Source organism: Gallinula chloropus, assembly GCF_964237585.1.
Source record: "Gallinula chloropus genome assembly, chromosome: 4".
In the NCBI taxonomy this organism is placed as follows: Eukaryota; Metazoa; Chordata; class Aves; order Gruiformes; family Rallidae; genus Gallinula; species Gallinula chloropus.
Genome location: NC_140088.1, coordinates 24,779,228 through 24,804,746, shown reverse-complemented (window position 1 = coordinate 24,804,746; position 25,519 = coordinate 24,779,228). Strand labels below are relative to the sequence as shown.

Genomic DNA, 25,519 nt, shown 5'->3' with positions numbered 1-25,519 from the left:
GAAAATATCATTTATTACAGTAATAGGGATCACTGGAAAAAGATACGGTTTTCCATGTGTTTAACCACACCTGCATTCTTCAGTGACGAACAGAACACCCCTGTTGAATTTCACTGTGGTCATTCATGGTCAATATGCCCTAAGATGATTTGAAAGATTGCTGGATTTTCAGGACCACTCTTTTATTTTTTTGTAGTTTCAGACCAAGAAGGTCGTATTTCCATTGCTTATATACTTTGTTACTGTCAAACAAGTGCAGTTACACCCCCCTATCTCCTACAATGCTATAAGATGTCCACTTTATCACAGTGAAATCTTTGCTTCCAGACACAGGATAGGCCCATCAGATAAATTAGTCCTGCTCATCCCAGGGTCTACACTCAGGCCTAGCAGCTGTCACATATAATAGGTACAAGAAGCAGGTGTGCAAGATGAGATGAAATGGGAAAGCTCTCTACTCCCATGCACTGTATCAGCCACATGATTTGGTCCTTCTTCCAACTTGGGTTCAACATGTTGTTTTGGGGTTTTTTTTGAAAGCTTTGCCTCTCAAAAACCCTAGCAAGTTCAAGTGATGTAGATGTTGCACTGAAAATTGAAAGAGGACATAGAAGATTTGCCAATTTTGGCTCCTGTGCATAGAGCAGCTGGTCACAGTGGAATAAAGGCAAGGACTAATGCAACTTCTTCGTGAACGTCACAGTGACAAGGGATACTGCCACCAAAACCAAAGTCCGCTCTGTACCAGCTCAGTACAAACCTCCACCACCAGGAGCGTTTCAGAGAGCGAGCTGAGAGCAGGTACTGCAGTCATGTGCAAGCAGATGGCAGGAGGGACAGGACACAACGGTTCTTCAGCCCTGTGGCAGACCTCCTGGGAAAGCCCATGCTTCAGGTCAGCCCAAGTCTTACAGACACCCTCTACTAGGCAGCCAGCCAGCCAGCAGCACCTCAGCGAGCAGCAAATCCGCATCCCTGTGGAAATGGCAGAAGACTGATTAGTCCCATGCCCTCTCTAAGAAGTCAGGAAGAGACAGTAAGGAGCAAAGTTTGTACACATGTGCCAGTGTCGTCTTCCTTCTTTAGCAGAGAAAAGGAGGAGCAGATTCCACATGATCACAGCAGTCAGTAGGAGGGGGGAGATGGGGTTTCCTGCAAAGCCTGTGTCTTAGAGGCAGTAGAAGGGCAAGAGCTCAGTTTTACGACTCTTGGCCCCGACACAATTTACCATTTACAAACTAATCCTCCTCCGTTCGAGAGCACAAGGCCTGCTAAAGCTCTCGTGTCCACTGCTCTGATTCTTCATTGTCCACACTGACAGGGAGAAGCCGAAGACCTAATGGGTGTGTAATTCAATCGCTGTCCAGGCTGTGTCACAGCACAATGCTCTGCTTGTAGTGCCACGGGTTAACTCAGCCAGCTACTGTTATGCACCACAGCAGGTGTGAAGAATGTCACTCGGTCTAACTGTATGTTACCACTCTGTCAAGGTCTGTTTCTGACGCTCCTTTCACTCACCACTTAATGATTGTTTTTCCTACTGGCAGCAGGCTAATTGTCGGCTGTATGGTAAAAGGGCACTTACAGTATTTTTGACCCTGAATTGGGAATTCCTGCACAGCATAACATGGGCCTCATGCAAAGTAAAACCCTTGGTTCTCTAGAGCCCCAAAATACGGAGGCCTGCTAAAAAGCCTTCATCTTAATCCAGCAATTAGCAAGTTATGACTTACTACACCCAAAGTACTTCACTCTGTTGTTCCTCACCAGACAGGATGTTGGACATTGCCACACATCTTTTGGGAATGGCTTAAATCCTCAAAGTTCACTTAATTACCTTTAAATCAGCAAGAGTCAAGCACTTCAAAAAATACTTATCTGCATGTAGGTGGTTAAAAATCTCTGGAAAACAAAATTAAATGCACTGCCACACATAAATACAGATCCTGGACCACTCTCAGAATGGTATTTTGTTTGGTTTTTAAAAAACTACTTACTTTTCCAAAAGGAGCAGAAAGTTACACTGCCATTTTTCTTGAGTCAGTACAAGGAAGATGAGGAAGGAAGGAGGCAGGGCAACACCTGCCACTTCATCTCCAGAGAAGCAGCAATGGGTGTGTGGATCACCCAGCCATGCTACCAGGCAGATAAAGAGACAGTGGGAACTACTGCTGATAAACCCACAGAAGCACAAGTGAACTGTAATTTACTGGAAGTGGCAAAAACACGAGGACAGTAACAAGGAGCACAGCAGAGGATGTCTCACCCTCGCACAGAGGTACATCACACACTTGTCATAGTCATGGGTGATGTTTCTTTCTGTGTGTAACGGTGACATGTCCAAGGAATGTGAGCACAGAAGCTCCCTGTTTCTAATATATCTATTGCCTTGAGAATTCCATTCATGTAGAGTTTCTGTCTGGTGCTATTTCTCTAATTCCTTAATTTTCACATAGAAGCAATGCAAATAAGGAGGAATACCTGATGGAAGAGCTACACTGGGACAGAAGCTGTACAGGCCTGTTCATGTAGAAGCAATGCAAATTGGGAGAATACCTGACAGAAGAGCTACACTGGGGCATAAATTGTATAGGCCTGTACCAGCAGGAGTAATTCTTCATACAAAACAACAAACAGCTGAAGTTAGGTGGATAACCTGGCCAATCTAAGAAGTGGATAAACCAATATGGAAACAATTTCCCTGTCACCACATAAATGATCTTAAATCAATATATGTGGCTGCCTGGATTAACTGCATGTAATTCTATAAAAGATTTATAGTTACCAATTTTACCTTATCCTGTAAAGGGTGAAATACTTTGTCACACTCTCAAATCCTGGGAAGGCAGCAAGGGAAAGAAGAAAGATGATCCAGCTTCTTACCACTTGCTACAGGAAAGTTCATAATATTCATTATTCAGGATATGAATTGGACATCTGTATTTACAGTGTTTAACAAGTCTTGCTTAGTGCTGAAGCCAAGCTGCTCATTTCACCCATACTCATCTACTGTCATCATTGACGGCTGATATCCAAACATGGCCAGACACCAGTTTACATGGCAGAGGTCATGAGACATTCTTGCATCCTGAATCAGGATTTAACAACGCCATGTGCCAAGCCTCAGAAGAATGCAGAGCATCTGCAACCGAGCACCTGCGGAAATGCCATTTCCTGACAAAGAGAGGTCTCCAATATTCATGTTTTTCTCCTGCTCCTAGGCTATGCTGTAATGAAATACAGCTTAAATAATCCTTTTATAATGACAGGGAAACGTCCTTGCTTAGCATTTACTCCTGCTTATGGAAGTCAAGTAGGAACTTGGTTCAGCAATCAACAAAGATACACAGAATGAAAAGCCTGGCTGATGGGATGTGACCAAAAGGTAGGGGTACAAAGTGGACATGCAGATTATCAGAGAAACAGGAAGCATTCTGGTAACTTTAGTAAATAGGGGTAAGAGGACGGGACCCTAAGGAGTCACATGAGGTTGGTTTTAATACTGACAGTGACATATGCAGGCACAGCCAAAAAAAAAATGCGTGCTCATGGAAAGGGAAGCCAAGCCAGGAGGGTTGTCACTGGCAGCATGGGAATAATCACAGAGCACAGAACTGCACAGAGGCCTTTTCCAGGTCAGTGAGAACTGTCAAGGGGAGTAAGTTGAAGGCAAGCTAGAAGGGACTGGTAGTGAAACCCTGAACAGCTTACACTCTAAGATTCTGTGTTCTGAAAAACACTCAGTAGCTCCTGCTACAGATCTGGGCTGCCCTTACTCTAGGCTGCCTTCTTCCCTTTGAAGGCTGTGATTCCTTACCCTAAGAAACCTGCACCCTTGTCCTGTCCCCTTAACTTTAACCCTGGCTTGCTGCTGCTTTACCTCTGACATGAGTTATCCGTGCCCCCTCCTAAAGCTCTTGCTGCTACCTCCCAACCACCCACATCTCTACATGCCTCCACACTGTCTCCTCACCCTCCATTTCCCTGACACTGTCCCCTGTGGCTGCTTCATAGCCCCAGATTCTCTCTGCTGGTGGCTTTTGGCAGTGTGTGAAGCCCAAGCTATCCCCCAGAGCACACTGTCAGCCTATATTCTGTTCTGTGCCTAATCACAGTTTTGCCAGACCATGCGCCGGAGCTTTAAACCAGGAGCTCCAAACACTGAGCAGCCATGAAGCACCACCAGTCCTCAAAATTCCTGGCACCACCACGTACCTGTATCATTCCTTCAACTGATAATACAAGTTTGGCAGTTTAGAGATCCACCATTTGTCATGGCCTTGCTAGTTTGTAGTGGTCCCTCAAGCCTCACTGGGGGAACTGTCCTCCACTGCGGTGCAGTGCAGGCTGTGCAGAGTGACAGCCACTATTTCCCACTTCCACAAAGAAATGCTACAACTTTTGTCTGCTAAATGCTGGGTATAGAAATCATGTCTCCGTGGCACACTCCCTTTTCCTTCCTTCCTGCTGATCAGCTCTTCCTCTGGGTACTTCAGGGGGCCTACCCACTCCTCTTGGCCATGGCAGCGAACATGCAAACAGCTGCTAGGGCTGGATGAAGCACCTGCTCTGGGCAACAGCAGCTGGAGTTCATTTTGGGTCCAAAGTGTCGAGGCCAAGCAGGCTGACCGCATGTGCACTAATCCAGTATCATCATCAACTCCACCAACAACAGGTGCCTCTTTGAAGAGGGAGGGAAAAACTATTTGGGGAGGAATCAGAGCTTTATAAAGGACATTATGGTCCAAGTCCTCAGCTGGTACATGCTCAGTTAAAGCATGTATCCTCTTGAAGTTATATGAGTAATGCTCATATACACCACTAAAAGATTTAGCCCACTCTCAGTGCTGCGTCTCTTCTTCACTTTTTGATTTTCCTAAGGGTTTTTCACACCCTCTCTTTGCTCTGCACTGATCTTCCTTTAAAAGAAAAACAAAAACCACAAAGCTTCCTGCCCCTTGCTTCAAACAGCCGAAAGTCAGAAGCTACATTTACCAGACTTCAACACCCTCCTCTACATAGGTAACACAATCTTACCATTGCCTGACAAGGTGTCCCCCTCAGTCCTGCTTGAGTCCTGGGTCCAGATCACAAGAATGCATGAACAGGAACGAAGTCAATCCCATTCTGGAACAAATAAACCACACCCCAAAACTTAAGAGAAGTCTTTCAGCATCACAACATTTGCTGCACACTTGCTCGTGCCAGTGGTAATACATACCCCAGTGCAATAGTTCTGTGTGTGGTTACTACAAAATGGCAAGGGAAGAGCGAAAAAAAAACCCCTTTTAGAAACAGCTACTGGCCAGATTGGCCCCTGGAAAAAAAAAATAAGCCTCTATGGGTTTTTTTCAGAGTCCTGACATTCTGAGCTCCAAAGGTCAGTTCTGCAAATCTGGCTTCACTCCTCACAGTTAATCCTGTGCCTGTTTCTAGGGAACCTAGAATCTCTCTGGAACCTGAGAATGGAACTACGTTCAACAAGGCAGCAGCACAGAGCACTGCCAGAAGTACTGTGCTCACACCACATAAGAACAGCAGGTTTTCCAAACTGCTGTTGATACAGTATTAGAGGAAAACATGACCTTGGTACAGGCTGCTCACCTGAACTACTCACAGCCTTCATAACTTGGTATTACAAAATTTATTTTCCTGAACTGTACATCTTCTAATTCCCAACTTTCCAAGATTTAGATTTAAGTCACTTCCCCTGTGGGACCACGTCTCAGCTGGGTTATATTACAAAAAGAAGCAAAGTTGAAGGAGTAGAGTTGGTGTTGAAAATAGCACAGGCAGAAAAAACAGTCTCCACTCCATAACACTTACTGGCATCTTGTCCACAAGTGCAAACTGTACTGTGCTGACCTGCCCATTTAAGTAAGTCTCTGAGAACTTCCCTTGACAAACACTGCAGTCCTGGCTAGACAAGGCCATTTCCTCACCAGTGAGGAGACACTCACAACCACACAGGAAAGTCCTGTGCTAGAAACATTCTCATGGATTCCCTTGGAGGCTCTAACCACATTTCCAAAGTTGGAAAGCATCAAAGCATGTATAAACACACACAGACTGCTGCACTGCATACTTCTGCATCAGTTTTGTCCACGTATATGCCTGAGGGAACCACGTTGCAATCACCACTTTGCACACTTAAAACTGAGCAGTATAGATACCTACACGTTACAGCCTGTATTGAGTTTGGGTGGCAACATTTTGGTAGCAGGGTGGAGGGGTGTGGGCATGGAGGCTACAGGGGCAGCTTCTATAAGAAGCTACTAGAAACTTCATCTATGTCCAACAGAGCTAATGCCAATTAACTCCAAGGCAGACCTGCCCCTGGCCAAGGATGGTCGTAGCTCCTCTGAGATAACACTTAAGAAGGGAACAAAATCCCTGTGCAACACCAAGAGCAATTGCTCTGCAGACACCAGGTGAAGGAGGGAGAGAAGGAACCAGAGCTGAGATTCCCCTGCAGCCCATGGGCAAGGCCATGGCAAGGCAGGCTGTTGCCCCGCAGCCTATAGTGGTTGATGGTGCAGCAGATACCCACCTGCACCCCATGGAGGATCCCAGACCAGAGCAGGTGGGTACCCAAAGGAGGCTGTGACCCCATGGGTAGCCTGTGCTTGAGCAGGATCCTGGCTGGACCTGTGGCCCATGGAGAGAAAATCCACACTGGACCAGGTCTGCTGGCAGGACTTGTGACCCCATGAGGGACCCACACTGGAGCAGTCTGTTCCTGAAGGTCTGTGCCCTGTGGAAGGGACCCACACTGGAACAGCTCATGAAGAACTGCAGCTCATGGTAAAGGCCTGTGTTGGAGCAGTCCTGTGGAGGACTGTCTCCCATGGGATGGATCCCACTCTGGAGCAGGGGAAGAGTGTGAGTCCTCCACCCTGAGGAGGAAGGAGCAGCAGAGACAATGTGTGATGGACTGACTGCAACCCCCATTCCTCTTCCCCATGTGCTGCTTGGGGGAAGGAGGTATGGAAAATTTGGAATAAAGTTAAACCTTGGAAGAAGGGAAAGGTGGTGGTGGGAGGTGTGATTTTAAGATTTTATTTCTCATCATTGTACTCTGATTTGGTTTGTAATAAATTAATTTTCCCTAAGTTTAGTCTGGTTTGCCTGTGATGGCAACTGCTGAGTGATCTCCCTTTCCTTATCTTGACCCATGAGCCTTTCACTGTATCTTCTCTCCCCTGTCCAGCTGAGAGGGGAGTGACAGAGCAGCTTTGGTGGGCATCTGGCCTCCAGCCAGGGTCAACCCTCACACTGCCCTTCACAGCAAAAGCAATAAAACACTCCTAGCATCTGACAGGCACAGAGCTCTTCCTAACCCCCTGAATCCTCTCTGTGGTTTGCTGTCACTGGGCACATTTCAGGCAGGCCAGCTGCACGGGATTTGTTCAACCAGTTCTGGAGTATCAAAGCTAACTTTTTTTCTGTCTTTGCCCCAGGCAGGCACTTGGTATGCAGGACTGAAATCAGTGGACAAAATGTTCTGTGAAATTTGTAAGTACTCATGGCAGTAATTTCTACATTCTAAAGAAGATAGGCAGTGCTTTAAAAATTAAAAAAGTAAAGCATTTTACTGCATCACTGTGAATAATGCCACTGTGCCCTAAAGACCAGAGCAGACCACCTCCCAAGATTATAAATTAACAGGCCTGACGGGTTTATGTGAGAGGAGACAAACACACCCTGAGTTACAGCTCGTAATTCCAGTGAGATCAAGAGAGTGCCCACTTCAACAAGTGCTCTGCATGAAGATGCTGAAATTGAAAATCATTTGTTTGATCCTTGCAAACTGGCACACACCTCCCCAGGCCGTACCACCACAGTCAGACTATTGTCTAACACCTACCACTGCAAGAGTGAAGCTGTTAAAATGGAACCAGGCAGAAGCTGATAGGGAAGGAGATACCCTAAGGAATCATGACACTGACATTATGAAGGATAATATGCAGATGGCCTATAATAGGTGTTTTGAGCAGAAAGCAGCAATAAAGGGTGATTTAGGACTGGAACTAGATGAGGAATTACTTCACAGGACTTTAGCAGTTCCTTCTCCACAGAGCTCTTCTCCAGCAGGTCATCCCCCAGCCTGTACTGAAACAAACGGTTGTTCCTTCCCAGGTGCAAGACTCTACACTTGCTTTTGTTGAATCTCATCTGGTTTCTCCCTGCCCAGCTCTCCAGCCTGTTGAGGTCTCTCTGGATGGCAGCGCAGTGTTCCTGCGTGTCAGCCACTCCTCCCAGCTTTGTATCATCGGTGTGCTTGCTGAGGCTACTATACACATTCATGACCAGTAGCACACAGCAGCAAGACAATTAATGGCTTCTGGATCTTGCCCACAGTTTGCTTTTGCAAGCCCAAATATTCTGAGTACATACAGAGTCCATCTGCTCACACTCACCTCGAAGAGGTAGGTCTGATGTTCCTCAGAGGCCATGGGGAGCACAGAGTGCACCTACTGAAGTTTGCACTGCCTGGAAGGCGTTTCCTGCAGTCGCTGATTTCAGGTGGCATGGACTACAAAAAAAAGGCACAGCCTTTTTCAACATGTCAGGTCTTATTCTCTCATTTGCTGCAAAGTAAGTAGAGATTCTTACTCACAGCTGTGGAAAGGAAGATAGAACAGAAAGGGAAGGCACACAAATTCTGACAGACTTCAGGCAGTTTGGGATTGCACAACCTCCTTATGCAACATGTTGCCTGGGGTGTGCTGCATTTTCAGAAATTCCACAGAATGCCCTTTACTCAAATGTTGAGACCCAGTGGCTTTAACATGCAGTAAGTGACGTGACTTACAGTATGCCGTGGTCAGATAGCAAGGACAAGCCTTAAGTTTGCCAGCCTATGCTATTTTAAATGTGGCTTGAAGTAACAATTGCCAAATCTGAGAGACAGATGAGCCCCGCCAATTTATTATAACCTACTCCTCAGTGCAGCCTCTTTAAAAACATCAAATGGATGATACCAGTCAGAACCACCTGAAATTAATAGTCCACTTACATTTATAAGTGTACTTATAAGAGAAGAAATGGGGACAGAAGGGCCCATGCTGCAGACTAGGCTGAAGCTTGCTGAGCCTGGCTGCCAGCCCTCTGCAGCCACCAGGCAGGGAGCACAGACAGGCCCCAAGGCTCCAGCTCTCCTTGCTGCCTCTCTGCCCAAGCCAAACCGCGGGTTTCCTGAGCGCTGGCAGGGCAGGGCTCTTAAAGACACAGAGGAGCTGCGAAGCCTAGCCGGCACGCTTGATGTTGTAAATACAAGGAGAAAAGTCTAGGGGAGAACAACAAGGCGAAGGTGACTGGTCAGCATTGAAAACTGCCTTGGAAGGAGTGACACGTGCTTAGGATAAAACAGTGATACACAGCTCCCAGGCACCACAGTGGCCCCGGCACAGCCTTACCTACACCCCCAGCATTAAAAAGTCTGTGCACATGAACAGTCACACACCTCAAGCATGGCCACGTGCAGCTTGGCTTGAGATGCAGCAGGATAACCCACAGGTGTCAAGCATACACCAGGCTGAGGCAGGACAACTGTCACAGCCAAGAGTCTAGCTGGGCAGTTAGCTGAGATGCAGCTACATCTTCTAGGCTTGACTGCAGAGCTCACACACAGACAGACACAGAGAGCCTAAACCTGCTGCTGGCATGGAGCTTTCTCAGGGGCCCACAGAAGGAAGGGCAGCAGCAAAGGGAGAGTCTGCCTGAGAACTGTGGTTGTGTCAGCAGCTGGAAGGAGCCTCCAGGGAGAGAGGGGGGTGCCCGGGGACGGGGAGGAGCTATGTGAGATGTGCCCTTGAGCAGCTCTTCAGTATCAGCCACGGTGGCCATGGAGGCTACCTGATGTGCTGTGGAGCACCGGGCCTCTCTGGCCCCTGCAGCACCCTGCTGAGGAGCTGAGGCTGCCTGACTCCTCAGCGCACTCCCTGAAGCAAACTCCCCGATACTGGAAGGGTCCCATGGTAAAAGGAAGCATTAATTACTGATAATCTAATTTAAACACGGCAGAGAGGAAAATAGCATGCATTAGGAACCCCTTCTGTACCTGTTCTGTGACGCAAGGTTAAAAATAAACTTTGCTTGTATTTCAGAAACTCTTCTATGTTTGTTTTAGAGATGGCAGACATGCCCACAGGCTCCAGGCATATTCCATTTGAAGGACAGATTTCAGTCAGCAAAGTTTCAAAGAGCTCTCCGTGTATCACAATGGTTTATATTATCCAGTGTTTGGAAAGTTCCTTAAGGAAAAACTTAATTGCAAAAGAAGAGCGACAAATGAGCCAAGTCCTCAGTATCTGTGCCACACAGACTTGAGTCAAGGAAGCCTGTGGAGATAAAAGTCACATCAGAGGCGCAAAGTGTCGCAACTTTATCAGGCTACTGATGCACAGTGGGAAAACTGAATGAAAACAAGAGAGAGATGTCAGTTTCCAGTACAACTGAAGAACCTCCTCAAATATCTGAACTGGCTTTCAACACTGCAGTAATGTATGTTTTGCAAATACAGAAATATCAATGAGAGGAAGAAAATCTTCTGACTCTCTAGAAAAGCAAAACAATGGAAAACTAAACTTTGGAGTATCTGAGGCAAGTGCCAAAACCAGGCACTTCAAAAATTACTTCAACAATAAAAATCAATTCAGGTATTTTACAAACAGCATTTCATTACATTATCTCATTTCAGTAAACTGAATATACATAAAATACATGTAGATATGGTACTGCATCGTCATTTTCAGTACCTATAATCCCAAAATTAGGCTCCTGTCAGCTCTGTTTGTTACCAACATGTTCAAGACCCTGACTTCAAAGGGACTAGGCTTCAACTTCTACTTTGTGGAAGTCCTTCTCCTGTATCACTAAAACATGCTGATTTCACGGCACTACAACAAAACAGACCTTTCCATTTGTTCAGTGTGTTTTGTCACATACAAACAAAAAGTGTTTTCCAGAATGTCCACCTCACAGCCTGGTCCCAGTGCTATTGTCACCCCAGGGCCACCTCATATTTTGCTGATGACTACTCTTACTGGGAGACAGTTTTAAAAAGTTGTTTTTCTATAGACTTACTTAAGTAGTAATCTCCCAAATTTCAAGCTGATTTTTTAACTTTAATGAGTCACACAGTGCAAAAAGTCAACAAAACAACTCTGATGTCTTGCTGGCTTTTCCTCCATGGAGAAAGGAAATAAAAAAGAGTGGGATCAGACAAAATAATGAAATGAAGCACATGTTAAGAATGGAAAAGCATACAGAAAAATTGGTTACGTTGCTTCAAGTGCAATACAAGCAATTGTGAATTCACCAGTGTTTGTATGAATCATTCTCCATTCCCTGCCAGAGGCCTCAGGTTTCACTTAAAAAAAAAAAAAAAAAGGCAGCTAATTGACAGGCATATATATATGTATCTGACATTTACTTATTACTCTTCCTTCACAGAAACCTCCATTTCCATCATAGCTATTGATGGGCACTGAATGATCACCTAAGAAGCATCAGATATACTATTTGCAAGGCACAAGACGAACCTGTCACAGCGAGAAGAGAGCTAACAGATGCTAGCTGGATAGAAGCCACAACTCTTGCTACCTGTGGTCAAACAACAAACATTTTCAACACCAGACTGCCATGTGCAGCTGAAAGAGCCAAGCTTTAAATGAGAATCAAGGTAGACTATGGCCAGATAGAATTAAATGTTTGGTAAGTAGTCTCAGCATAAAAGTTATTTTCAGATGATTCCTAAAACCCACTGACAGCAACAGTCCTCTCTGCTGCACATAAAAACAAAGTGGGTGTGGGTGTGGGGGGGTGTTTGTTTGTTTGTTTTGCTGGAATGTTAACTGCAGTTCTGTATTCCATGCTGTGGTTGTTTGGCATCCCACTCTGCTTTAAAACGTGATGTACCAAAATCGCACCAAATCATAAAACCAAATTAAATCATCTTTCATCACAGCATGTGCCTAACATTGCACATTTAAATAATCCCTGATTATGGGAATAAACAGGGTCAATCCTGTTCACCAGACCTATTAGGGAGGTCACCAGCCCTTTTTGCAAGGACTTGCATGTAACTATCTGCTCTTCTTTCCCTTGGTCAAATTCACACAGTTTCCAACTCTGATATCAGTTCATTGAGGAAATCTGAAAAGTACCTTCATAGTTCAGGATTTAGTGGAAATAAAGATCTAACCCAGATTCGCTTCTTGCATCATAGTTAGTTGCGTTAACAGAGACTGTTCCTCCAAACAAGTAGTAAATATATATTTAATTATATATTATATAGTTGTAATTTATAATTATAAATACTTGAGGGGTGGGGTCAGTCTTTTTTCAGTGGTGCAGGACAAGAGGCAATGGGCACAAACTTGAATATAGGAAGTTCCACCTAAATGTGAGGAGGAACTGTGAGGGTGACAGAGCACTGGGACAGGCTGCCCAGAGAGGATGTGGAGTCTCCTTCTCTGGAGATACTCAAAATCTGCCTGGACGCTGTCCCGTGCAGCCTGCTTTAGGTGATCCTGCTCTGGTAAGGGAGGTTGGGCTAGATGACCTCCAGAGGTCCCTTTCAACCCCTATAGTTCTGTGGTTCTATAATAACTTTTCTGAAGGATACAGTCTGGGACAGAGATGTAAGACTTCATGATAGAGCAGGTTGGAAAAAAAGCAACTCAACCTGAGAGCAGGTAGTTGCACTCACTCAACACCATACTGACATGTTTAAACTAAGAAACTGAGCAAAGTGTGTGCTCCCCAGGATACAGCATTTCTTGCAAACCAAACTTGAGATCACAAGTTTTTGGAATAGATGATGCTTTACTCAGTCCAGTTACAACCAGCACATGACACCACCTCACCCTATGTAGCAAGAACCCCTACATTACTTTGTAATGGAATTTTCCCACAGTATATTTGATTATAGTACAAATTATGTGCATTTTCATTCGTTCTGTGAAGCACAAAACAAAATAAATTGGAATGGTGTTCTCATAAAAAGAGGGGCTAAAGAACATATGGAGATTAAGGACATTGAGAGTTGGTTTTCAGATCAGCCCCATACATCATAGGTGTCCTTCAGAAGTATCTTTGTGTTTTGGTTCTTCATAACTGAAATGGAATAACTTAACACTGACTTCCAAAGGACTGATACCAGATATAGATACAAGCACACAGAGGCAAGATGCTCAGAAATTATTATGAACACCCACCTAACAAAATACAACTATACATTTTTTTTAGAGACACACCAGCTAAATTGCTTTCTATTGTGATTCACACTTGAAATTATTTAACCTGTCCACAGAACAGAGGTCATCAAATAGCCTATCTAGATTAGGATGTCAATGCATACACACGCACACACACACACAGACAACACACTTGCTTTTCCTCTTCTGAGGCAGTCAGAGGATTATTGTGGAATAATAAAACACTAGCAACTATTTCATTGGATAAAACAAAGACTTGGAACAGAGGCAGCTAAAAGTTGTTAAAGTGTATCTTCCCAGTGAAAGTCTCTAGTGTCCCTTATTGACAACTTCTGAAAAAGGACATGTATTGTTGCACTGTCTTGTGAATGAATATATTGTAACTTACGGATTTAGGTACTTCAGCCTTGCAAACATTACAGGTATACCTCACTCTCATGCAGTTTAACTCAAATGCTTAAAATAAGCCTATATTTAAATACTGGTGGGTTTTTTTAAGGTGAATTTAGAACACTGTTTTACATCTTACTTGCCTGAAACTTCCAATTTAGGTTAACTACAGCATGAAGAATCAGAAGAATTAAAATATGGACAATTAAACAAAGAGTGCTGAATAGCACATGAGACAGAGGCACTGAACTGGAAGTCCCTAAGTTTCTCATGAGCAATTTTCTCACATCTTTATGTGACTGCTCCTGGATGATGTGTGCTCTGCTCTAGGTAGTCAGATCCAATAATAATTAAAACATGCAACGCGTAACGATCCTGCCCTTCGCATCCTGGGTTTGTGGATGAGTGGGGTGATCTGCTAGAAAAAACATTCCACAGCACATAACATTAAGCTTACTAAACAGAAATTCACTGAACAGAAAGTTATCAAATTTGAAGGGTGTTGAGGTTTCTCGTATTTCCAGTCCACTGGCTTGAATCTATGAAAGGTAAATGAATGTTCAGGCAGTAACACGCCGAGCTCCATCCATACACTGAAGTGTTGAGAAGGTCAGAAACCTGTATTTTGACGTTACTGTACAAATGGAGGACTGTTAGTTACTAACACGCTGAAGATGGGTTTGCATACCTAGATAGGACCAGTTTGACATATTTTCAGTGCTGAATCCAAAAATGTAAGAATTACCCTGTAGCCAAGACACACAAAGACACACTGTAAAGTTCCCGGGATTTTTTCACGGGCCGCTTCCTTCCCAGGGCCGCATCTGCCCGCAAGCTGCATCAGCTGCTCCGGCCAAGGCTGCGCCTTCGCCCGTCGCTCGCTACTAAAAGGAGGTATTTAAGTGCGGGCATCCCTGACGACCCTCCCTCAAGCCGGCTGCAGAACTGCCGACCCACCGTTCGGCCCTTCGCACCCCGGCAGCCGGTGCCTGGCAGAGGGGACGTGGGCTGAGGCTGCGGGGGGAGGTACCGCATCGCTTCGCGGGCTGCCGCGGGCCGGGCCGGCACCTCCCGAGCCGCGCACCGCCGGCCACTCGCCGCGCAGGCCGGGCCGGGCCGCGCCGGGCGCGGGGAGCGCCCACGGGCACGCACGAAATGGCGGCGCTCGCTCCCCCGGCCACCGAGCCACCTCCCTCCCCCGGCGAGGACGGGTGGCCCCACACACCTCCCGTGGGCGCGGGCCGGGCCGGAGGCGGGGAGGGGGCGGCCCGTCGCCGCCGTGCGTGACAAGGTGTGTCCCAGGTGCCCGGGCTATATCAGGCGGCGCGGCGGGGAGGCGCGGCTGCCCCATGGCGGCGCCCGCCATGGCCGAGCCGCGCTCCAAGCGGCCCCGCGTTACGCTGCCCGCCTGCCCGGCGCACCGCCCGCTGTCCGGCAGCCGCGTGAGGCAGAGCTTTCCGCCCGCCGTGGAGGAAGGCCTCTGCGGCGTCACCGGCGCCCTGCTGGAGCTCGCCTACTGCCTGCAGGCGCTGGTAAGGTGGCGGGACCGGGACGGGAGGACCGGGAGGCGACCGAGGGCGCAGCGCGGGTGCCCCTCCTCGCCCTGCCTGCACAGCCACCGGGCGGCGGGATGAGGAGGTCCCCGGGAGCCGTGGAGGCTTCGGGACGGTCTCAAAGTCGGACAGGGAGGGAAGAGCGGTGCCTGCCCCGTTATTTGGACCCAGCCCCAGCAGCGCGGCCGCGCGCCTGTCAGAGCCGCTGCCGGGCCCGCGCTGCTGCCTGTGCGCCTGCCCGGCGGGGCCGCGGGCACGGCTGGAGAAACAACCACGGAGATCGGGAACAAGCGGGTGATGAGTGAGGCTCTCGTGTGTTTGGGCAACTCGCATAGAGAGTTATGCCTGCGGAAAGAAGGACGGGAACAGGGAACGCTGATAGTCAGCTTTAGAGTGTAATTCCTGGGTGTTTCCCCCCCAGCTTTGCATGACAGTAGTTGTAGGTGGCTAACAGGCGAGGTAGGAGTTTAACATTTGCTGTCAGCTTGGGGCTTCCTGCTCCGCAGGCAGGAACGCTGGACACGAATTTAAAAAGCTATCTCTAATACAGTGTAACAGGCATGCTAACATTGTGCCTGGCTATGCATCAGGTATTTAGGCAACGGGTATTTTAACCAAGCCATTAAAATAAATTTACAAACCCTAATGCCACCCCTTCTGATGCCCAGCATCCACCGAGAAGTAATACAAACTACACTGGGGATACCCCAAGATCCTCTGATCGAGCTTGGTGTGAAGTATTACTCCAATAACACTCAAGTATCCAGTAAACCTCTACTTGGTTAAGCATGTGGGTTAAAATAGTTGTGTTTGGCAGCCGGGTGGGATAGAGAAGGCTCAGTTAGAAATTGACTATGGATAAATCAAACTCAAATGTGAACACCTTGAACAGTTAATGATTGACTTAAAAGGTTTACCTTAACAGTTGAGCAGGTGTGGTAACTTGTGCTCTGCTTCAAGTCCTGCAGCACACTTGCACTGAGAAACGGGCTATAAAACCCTGAGACTCTTCTGTCAACAGAAACGTGAATTAATCACTTCAGGAAAAGGGTCATGCAACTATTGCAATGAATGCTCTTAATTAAACATTCCAGTATGTACTTCTCTTGAATGGCTTATGGTTGTGTTTGTGTACGGGTGTCACAAGTCTGGGGCATCCCAGATGGTCATTAAAATGCAAGACAAAATCATAATTTGTGTATGTAAGTTTTCTGCACTTTTTTCCTGAACAGAGCAACATAGGTGAAACACAAGTATTTCATATTTGAGCAGGGTGACAGATAAAAGCAGACAGTAAGAAGCAGAAACACTTATGAAATGCACATGCTTGTCCCTTGCCCCTCGTAGGCAGGCTACAAGCCAACAATTTGATATGCAGTACTCCAACCCAGAGTATGCCTAAGAGACAAGGGCTGTGCTGCACTGCATATGCGTGTTTAGGGAGCCAGCAGATCAAGGTGCCGTAGCTCCCTCAATTTTTTGGCATACTCCCAGATGCTGCCTCTCATTCTCCTCAGCACCAGAGCCAATGTAGTATAACTTGGTGGGTCTCCATCGTTACCCATTGCTAATACATTCCTTTGTGGGACAGCAGTACCATGGATAAAATTCTTCTAATGTACGAGCTGATAGATCTATTAGCATAGTACTGCAGTGGTTGAAGTTGTTACTTTCCCACACAGAACAGAGGAAGGCCTGCAGTGGATCTGGGGTTGTCATACTTCTGAAGTATTCCTAGGCATGAGCTACACACACACAGTGTTCAAGGTGTATAAAGTACAGTTCAGCAGCAGCATTCTCTACTTTGAAATAATACTGTCCCTTATGAAGATGAAAATGAGATATGAAGTTGTGCTTGTTCTTTTTGGTATTTGCCTCCTCTCTCTTTGAAAGCTAACTTCACTGGAATGCTGACCTGAAGAGATAAATTGTCTACTCTGTGCTGAGACTGTTTAAAAACCAAACTAAATCAAACCAAATAAACACAGGGAAAACAAGAAAAAAAATCATATACCCCAACCACTCATAAGTAAAGTATTTTGAGGATCTCTGACTGCTACTGGAGAGAACATCAATAGTACAGTTATCTGTCCAGTGTTAAAGGACAGAAGGAGTTCTAGTAGAAGCACAGAGATTCTTCATTTAAGACTAGCTACTTAACTTATTGCAGAGATGTGACTAAGGTCTTCAATATGATTGTGCTGATAGAACAGCTTCTACTGGAAGGGTCTCCCCAGTTCTAGTAAAGCCATGTTCTGCTGCAAGTGAGTCTCATCTTAACTCTCTTTTGTGTCCTTAGGGTGAATATTTTGATCAGTCGCATGTGGCGCTACCAAATGTTTCAAAGTTCTTCTTGCATCAAGCTGTGGAAGAAAGAAAAGCTGCAGAGGCTTTGATGAAGTATCAGCAAGAAAGAGGAGGCCATTACTGCTCTAAAACCATCCAGGTGGGTAGTGGACAACAAGCTTTCAAGCAGTTCCAATCCACAGTAATCACTCCAACTTGTTGGTACTTGGGATCTCTGCCATTCATCCACAATTAGATTTCCAAATACACTTTCCCTGTCATATCAGTGTACATGGTTTTGCTCTTGGTTGTGATGCCTAGAAACTCTCAGACACGGGTCCTGACTCTCCACGGTTGCTTTCTAGCCTAAAAGAACAGGTACAGGGGTCACCTTTTTCTTCCACTCAGCTGGAGACTGCTGTTTCCAGCGTGCCGTAATGGATTATGAGACTACTCAAACTATGCTGATATGTTTACTCATCTCCTTTACACTGCAATAAATGGAAGCCTAGAAGCCATTATCACAGAATCACAGAATCATAGGGGTTGGAAGGGACCTCGAGAGATCATTGGGTCCAACCCCCCTGCCAAAGCAGCTCCCTAGCTCATATTGCACAGACAGGCATCCAGAGGGGTCTTGAATATCTCCAGAGAAGGAGACTCCACCACCTCCCTGGGCAGCCTGTCCCAGGGCTCTGTCACCCTCACTGTGAAAAAGTTCTTCCACATGTTGGTGCGGAACTTCCTGTGCTCCAACTTCACAGACCACTGAAAAGGGGCTGGCTGATTCCCCCTGCATTCCATGCTTAAGATATTTATAAACATTAATAAGGTCCCCCTTTAGTCTTCTCTTCTCAAGACTGAACAGCCCCAGCTTATTCAGCCTCTCCTCATAGGGGAGATGTTCCAGGCCATTAATCATCTTCGTAGCCTTTCTTTGGACTCTCTCCAGATGATACCAGGGAGCCCAGAACTGGACACAATACTCCAGGTGGGGCCTGACCAGGGCAGAGTAGAGGGGGAGGATCACCTCCTTTGACCTGCTGGCCACACTCCTCCTGATGCACCCCAGGATCCCATTGGCTCTCTTAGCCACCAGGGCACACTGCTGGCTCATGGCCAACCTGTCATCAACCAGGACCCCCAGGTCCTTCTCCACAGAGCTCTTCTCCAGCAGGTCCAGCTCGGTCTGACAGCCAATTCTCAACCCACCTCACTGTCCACTCCTCTATCCCATGCTCTCAGCTTTGCTATCAGGATGTCATGGGAGACAGTATCGAAAGCCTTGCTGAAGTCAAGGTAGATGACATCCACTGCTCTCCCTCCATCTACCCTAATGCAGGTGGTAATGAAGGAGGTAGGAGAAATATCCAAGTTGGAGCAGTAGTTGATCTGTCAGAGCACAGCTCAAGACAGAATCTGAACTCGAGATCTAGCTCAGGTTTGCACAGGTACAAATGGGTAACTCACAGTTACCAGGAAAAAAACCACCTCATTTGCTAAAGACCATGGTGCTGATTATCTCTACCAAATTAGTATTCTGTAAATGTCAATGCAGAATGCTGCTCTTTGGCCTATCATAGCAGTTGTTAAGCTGCAGAAAGTAAAATTAACAAGGCCATCTTGAGAAACTTTTAAAATATTCAGTTTGAATTATGGAAGACCTTATAGCAGCCTACTTAAAGGGGGCCTATAGGAAAGAGAAGGAGGGACTTATTTATCAGGGAGTCTAGGATGAGAGGTAATGTTTTTAAATTGAAGAAGGGCAGATTTGATTAGACACTAGAAAGAAATTTACTGTGAAGTGTGGTGAAGCCCTGGCACAGGCTGCCCAGAAAAGCTGTGTCTGCTCCCTTCCTGGCAGTGTTCAAGGCCAGGTTGGATGGGGCTTTGGGCAACCTGTTCTAGGGGGAGGTGTCCCTGCCCATGGCAGGGTGCTGGAACTAGATATTTTTGAGGTGCCTTCCAACCCAAATCACATGATTCTGCAATAGGTTTTTCCAGTGTAAGAGTGCTCCTCAGGCATAGCTGCTGCTATCTGAATCTCTGTTCCTTAAAAAAGTGCTTGGGTTCTACCATGTCTCTATGTTTACAGCCATCCAACTTGGGGGTGGGGAGGGAGAACCAGAAACAGATTCTCCAAAGTACGAGTTGTTGCAAAAATCCTAGCATATCCCGTTTAGAGCACCAGGTAAGCTGCAGGAAGCCATCAATGAATACAGGAAGATAAGTTGTTCTTCTGAATAAATGTGATTCTGTCTTTGTTTTTAGAAACCAAATTGCGATTATGCAGTCGGTCTGATGAAAGCCCTGGAAGTAGCAATGGTACAGTGGAAAACTATGATACGGTACTTTGAAGAGCTTTACGCCCTGAGTATTGAAAATGCAGATCCTCACAGTGCAAGTACTATCAAGAAACAATTCATCGGGCCCAAAATCCGGAAGATCAAGCTGATGGGAGATCTACTGACCAATGCGCGCAGGCTCGACTGTTCCCAGGACGGCAGGAATAGTCTCGGGGATTACTTCATGGACCGGTTGCAGAAAGAGTTCAGAACCAGCATAGAGCCAGAGTCTAGTCAGCACTGCAGCCCCTGCCCGCCTCTCCAGCAGTGCACAGGAGCTGCAGAGGGTCTGAAGCGACCCCAGAGAGAATCTTCCCTGCAGAGAAACGGCATAGGGCCAATATACGCAACCATACACTGCACTGCCATGCTGCCACAGTGTAACGATGCAACAGGGGCAAAAGCGAAGCCGGGCAGGGAGGGCCTGTAGTGCTGCGGCTGGTGCCGCTACGGGGCAGCTCTTAAGGCAGACGTGTGTGGAGGGGGGAGTGGAGACCAAAACTCAGGAGACAGGATGCTGTATTGCTCCTCCTGCTTTACACCTGTCCCCTTGTCCTCTGTTTAGTCACAGCTCAAAAACTAGCCCATACCATTATTTTGTTTAAATGACTCCAAGGTTGCTAGTTACCTAGACTGTCAGCAGTAGTCACGCTTTTATCTATGCAATTCTTTCTAGAAGCCAAAAGCTTTTAAGCCTCTTTTCTGTCATAAATGATTAATAGGCTTAGTCCAAATTATTTTTCAACAGTATATATAACTTTTATCAAAAAATAGTGACTTTAGTATAAGGAAACTTCTGTGTTGCAGAAAATCCAAAGATTTAGTTTTATATTATCAAATATTTTATATTACTAACAATGAGCTTTTTAAAAAAAGACTTGTTTTAAAACAAATTTTTATCTTCTATCATAGCAGCAATTTATATAAGCAATGTAATTTACTTATTACCCAGCTATTTCTAGTGGTATACTTCAAGATGAAGGATGTAAACATTTCTTCAACAGTGGGAACAAGACAATGTGCTAGTTTTTCGTTACAGTTATTCGCCTAGTTGGCTTTTCTCATTCCGAGAAAGCAGATGAGACAGAAATTAGGGGTTCTCATTAGATGTGGTCTTTACTGGCTCTGGTGTGTATTTTGCAAGTGTCATTGAACACACTCCCTCTAGGGCTCTGTTCAGACTAAAGCAACCATCCAAGGTGAACTACCACACAGATCCCCATTTCAGCTGGCTAGATTATACTATTACTACGGTACTACTGCTGTTCCCTGTGCTCTCTATCTTGGTCTTTAGTAGAAGAGTAAGAGCCTAGTGAAAATGCAGCACACAACTAGGGACTGCATCATAGAGAGCGAGTTTTGCATTTCAGATGGGGCCGTGTTCAATTAAGAGAGGCTATTAAAGTTCAGAGGTGTCCAAATTCCTTCCATTCATCTCTGAGACGAGTGCCTCTGTTTCTGCACTCTGGCTACCAAGGTCACCTAAAAGCTGCCTGCAGCTAGGTTTTTTGGTCACATCTTCAATGTGGTTTGCTTTATTGAAAGCCTGACTTTGTGTAATACTGTAAGCAATACTCCTATTACGCTGGAAAATAAATTCAGTTCCATGTTAACACTTTGCCTCTGCATCGTGCTCCTCAACTGACCATGTAGACACGATTGTATTCTTCCCTAAGAGATACCACCTACCTGTACAAAACCCCAGCAGGACTTTCCTGCTACTAAGAAAGATGCACAAGGTGGAAGAGTAGACAACAAAATGAAAATAAATGCCAGAAAAATGCATTAAGAACATGGCACAATGCAACATTTTAAGTAAACTCTGACTTCTATACACAGCTGCAGTGAAGCAGCCATTTCTACAGAACTGTATTATATCACCTACTTCCTGTTGGTGGTGTGACATGGGATGTAGAGTTGCAATGATGATGCTTTCCCAATCTTTCCGTTAATACGATTCATCCTTGGAGGAGGGGAATCCCTTTAAAGCAACCCCTGTATTCCTCTGTAAAGATACTGCAGCATGCCACAAGAACAGCTTGAAGCCCTTTGATCAGCATGCTAGGTTTGCCTGTGTTGAGATGGCTGCTCTCTAATACAGCAGTAGTTCAAATTGTATTTCTCTCTGGGCTAGGTTCCACCACCCATCCTCATGCTGAGCACACACTGACTGTAACACATCATAACAGCAATGGAATCCACCCCTCTCAGTATTAAAATACAGCTCACTAATTATGAACAGAGTAAAGCTACTGACTGAATTACAAACTAGTGCCATATAAACGCATTTCCAATACTACCAGTAATATTTGACCTACAACAGTCGTCTTTAAGTGTTGGCGACCTTCTGAAATGCAGGTACAGCCTCCTCCAAGGTTTCCAGCACTTAAAACTCTCTTTTAGCTTAAATCAATGTCAACATAACAAAGAGCCCAAAGCTTGAATTTTTCAAAGCAAGGCTTACCTGCCTCTTCCTTTTCCCTGTGCTTGTTTCTCAGTGTCTCTTCTCATATTCATCTTTCCAAACAAGTGAAACTACATATTCTCAGATTTTAGGTCTCTTTCACTCCCTCTTCCAAAATACATTCCGGGACCTCTGCCTGAAGAGACAATTCTGTTAATTTTAGATAAAGTCTCAATCAGCTATTTTCCCACTGTATTCTCTGGGGGAAAAAAAGCAATCAGTTACTGTAGATAACAAGGTCTTCTTGTCCATGTGCTGCTTGGGAACATGATCTCAGACTTTGTTAACAATACCTGTCTGTCGGGTACAGGGTAAGTCTGTCCATGATCCTCGGCACAGGAAGTACAATCTGTCTCTGCCTTCCCAGCTTCCTTTTCAATCACACCCTGAAAAGGAGGAGATGAAGGATGAATGTTAGAACAGGTACAAAACAATGCTTACAGAAACTTTACCCATTCTCTGCTGAAGGCCTGTTCATCCACATACGCTGTATCCTTCCTTTCAGAGGAATGCCCAGACCATCCAAACGCACAATCTAGGGCATCTCGGAATAGCTACAGCAGCACCAGTACCCTAAATGCAGCATCCAAACTGGAAGCTCTGAAGAGACCCCTTCTTTACTGAAATTATGAGTTACAGCCACAGAAGCTTCCAAGCAGGTATTAACAATGGCATACTTCTAAATGCTTACCATAAGTACTACTGATGGTTGCACAGAAAGGGCGCTTGCTGCTGCCTACTCTCAGAGCGAGGAATTCACTTAAAGTCTCTAGGTGGACATCATGCTGCCCTTCATCCTCTCCACTATGGCCACACAATTTGAGGAGAGCACCTCAGGTTTGTTCTTTGCAAGGACTTATTTTCAGGGCTCACCATACAAAGGCAGCATTCTTCTGGACAAACCCATCTTTGGGAATAATACTGGGAAGTGAACGTTAGTTCTGGTGGTAGCAGCAGGGGAAAAGTCCTCAAGGGTACCTTCACTAAAGATGATTCCAAATTTACATGCTCAGTTCTCACAGTATACAAGAATTTCTCATTTATATTTACTCTGCATTACTGTATACCTAGAATGACTCTGAACAAAAATCTTCACTTTTTAAACTGTTCAATAAAGTTTAAAAAAAAAAAAAATCTGTTCCTTCCAGATCAAAGAACCTCTGTAATAACAGTGAAATGTTTCCACAAGTTTGCTACTCTGCCTCTCAGTAACAGCTGGGAGATACACTTCTAAATGTGTAAGGGTGGTCAACAGCTGATCTCCTAGGGACATATCACTTTTCAGCATTGGATACGGTGAAAGAACAAACTTGTACAACATCCATAACATAGTCTTGTCTTTAAACAAAAATTTTAACTTTTGGGAATAATGACAGAATGTGACTAACGGTACTTATCTTTGTCTGTACTCAAAGAGGTTTAATTTAGTAGAAAATGGGGGCTGCAGATTAGGAATTCTTGCCAAAACCACATCCCATATAGCAAGAAAAGAACCCACCATCATGACAGCCCCTCTGAGAAGTCATAGGCACAGAGACTGGGGACTAGACCACTGATGGATGCTTTTTATCAGATTCTCCCAGTCAGTCCTTTGCCCCACTGAAGACAGAGCTTTGCCTTTGATCTTGGATAAGTTGAAATTTCACCACCACTTATCACTGCAGAACAGAAAGTAATTTTAGGTCATAATGCATTAAAAATACCATCACTATTTTGATCACGAAGTGGATGAAACCATGCAGCTGAGTTGCTGCAGTGCTTCCATGCCAGAAAAAAATGAACTGAATTTCTCCAGCGATACTCCAAAACCAGAGCTCTAACTCCTGCACCCCTGAGAGACGTTACCAAACCCGGGCCTAGTTACCCGAAACAACACCTTGTTACTGCACGACCAGCCCAGCGGCAGCGCAGACACACGCGTGGCAAACGCTCCTTCACGAGGCGAAGGCCAATCTCCCCACAGCTTTCAGAATGAAGGCAAGGAGGCTTCAGTTGAAAGCGAAACCTGACATTTAGGCACTGCATCCCACATGAAAAGAGAGTGATACGCTGAAACAATAGCTAAGTGTAACTGGGGCCCCAGCTCGGCTCGGGCACGCCACTGCGAGCCCACCACGGCACCGCTCATGGGAGGGCCACAGTCCTTCCCGAGGTACGCACGGCTGCCACTTGCACAGGGCCTCGTGGGGTGTGGCCGCCGCCCCAAACCTCACCCTCCCACACAGCTTCTTCCTGCGCTGCGGGTAAATAGTCTCAGTAACCGCGTCCGAGTCCCGCTGAGCGCCTGACACGCCCTGAGGAACGCGGGCCAGGCACGGGCAGGGACACCCCGGCTCCCGCGCAAAGGGCTAACGCGCTTCATCGGGCCCCTGCCACGGGCGCTTTCTCTGCTGGGAAAGTTGTTCTGCCCGGGCGAGAGCACGGGGCCTCGGCTCCACAGCAGCGGCTCTCCCGGAGGAGCCCGCGCCCGCCCTCCTTCCCCTCCGCGTCCCTCAGACGCGGCGGCCCTTTGCCCTCCCGCCGCCGGCTCCCGCCCCGCCCGCGGCCACCGCTCGAGGCGCGGTGTGACGGAGGGTACTGCCCCCCCTAGAGGCGGCCGCGTCACGCCGCCGCCGCGCGCCCAGCTCGGCGCCACCTGGCGGCCGCCGTTTTGAGCGCGGCCGCTCCGGTGGCGCCTCCCGGCCGCGACCCTTCCGTCCCGCCTCTCCCCCTCGCAGCCGCTGCCCCGCGGAGCGGGCGCGGGCCCGGCCCCGGTTCTCCGCGGCGTACCCGGACCCTGCGCGGTCGGGGCCCCCGGCGCCGAGGTGCCTCACGCATCATCCGCCCTCACGAACGCCCCCGCAGTAGTTACCGTGCGGCCGCAGAGCCGCACAGCCGCGGCCGGCGCGGAGAAACCTGTCCCGGGGCTGGGGGGGTTCTTCCCTGGGAGAAACGGGCGGAACGGCTCCCGCCGCCCGCCCGCCAAGTGGGCGCCGCCGCCGGGCTCGCGCCGGGACGCGCGCTGCAAAACGCCTCGCGCCGCCGGGCACGAGAGCGCGGCCCCAGGGCGCTGTCCCCCGGGGCCCGCGGCTGCCGGCGCCGCCTGGCACCAGGAAGCCCCGCCGCCCGGGCCGGCTGGACAGCTGCGAGCGGAGAAAAGCGAACCGAACACCCCCAGACCCTGCAGCCGAGCGCCGGCAGCGGCTGTCCCGAGCTCCGCAAGCCCCGACGGCGCCCCGCGCCCGCAGGACACAGCGCCCCGCCGCCTCCCCGCTCCTG

General features: G+C 47.1%; 2 protein-coding genes across 4 annotated transcripts; one reads left to right on the top strand and one right to left on the bottom strand.

Moving 5' to 3' along the window:
* On the bottom strand, positions 1–25,446 carry LOC311191413 (uncharacterized protein). 3 transcript variants are annotated; one of them, XR_014617276.1, is made up of 9 exons: positions 25,113–25,446; positions 23,760–23,919; positions 22,555–22,647; positions 22,262–22,397; positions 16,084–16,177; positions 10,064–10,268; positions 8,421–8,536; positions 5,038–5,127; positions 1–975 (listed from the first exon to the last, which is right to left on the bottom strand). XR_014617276.1 is itself a non-coding variant. In XM_084263592.1 (7 exons), the coding sequence occupies exons 3-6, from the start codon at positions 22,312–22,314 to the stop codon at positions 5,061–5,063; spliced, it is 330 nt and encodes a 109-aa protein (XP_084119718.1). In that variant the 5' UTR covers positions 22,315–22,397; positions 22,555–22,647; positions 25,113–25,446; the 3' UTR covers positions 1–975; positions 5,038–5,060. The 3 variants fall into 3 exon arrangements, 1 of the variants encoding a protein (XP_084119718.1); XR_014617277.1 differs by lacking the exon at positions 23,760–23,919; XM_084263592.1 differs by lacking the exons at positions 10,064–10,268; positions 23,760–23,919.
* Positions 14,963–20,227, top strand: LOC311191412 (ferritin light chain-like; the record flags this gene model as incomplete). Its single annotated transcript, XM_084263591.1, has 3 exons — positions 14,963–15,145; positions 17,466–17,612; positions 19,724–20,227. The coding sequence occupies 3 exons, from the start codon at positions 14,963–14,965 to the stop codon at positions 20,225–20,227; spliced, it is 834 nt and encodes a 277-aa protein (XP_084119717.1).
* Positions 25,447–25,519: the final 73 nt, after the last annotated feature.

What these genes read in the sequence shown, in the direction of transcription:
- LOC311191413 (XM_084263592.1), bottom strand. Translation starts at nt 22,314, where the DNA reads ATGAATATGAGAAGAGACACTGAGAAACAAGCACAGGGAAAAGGAAGA. An exon ending in ACACCTGCTCAACTGTTAAG is followed by an intron (nt 8,537 to 16,083) that starts GTAAACCTTTTA and finishes TTTTTTTTGTAG; the next exon opens with TCCATGCCACCTGAAATCAG. An exon ending in ATCAGACCTACCTCTTCGAG is followed by an intron (nt 5,128 to 8,420) that starts GTGAGTGTGAGC and finishes TATTTGTTCCAG; the next exon opens with AATGGGATTGACTTCGTTCC.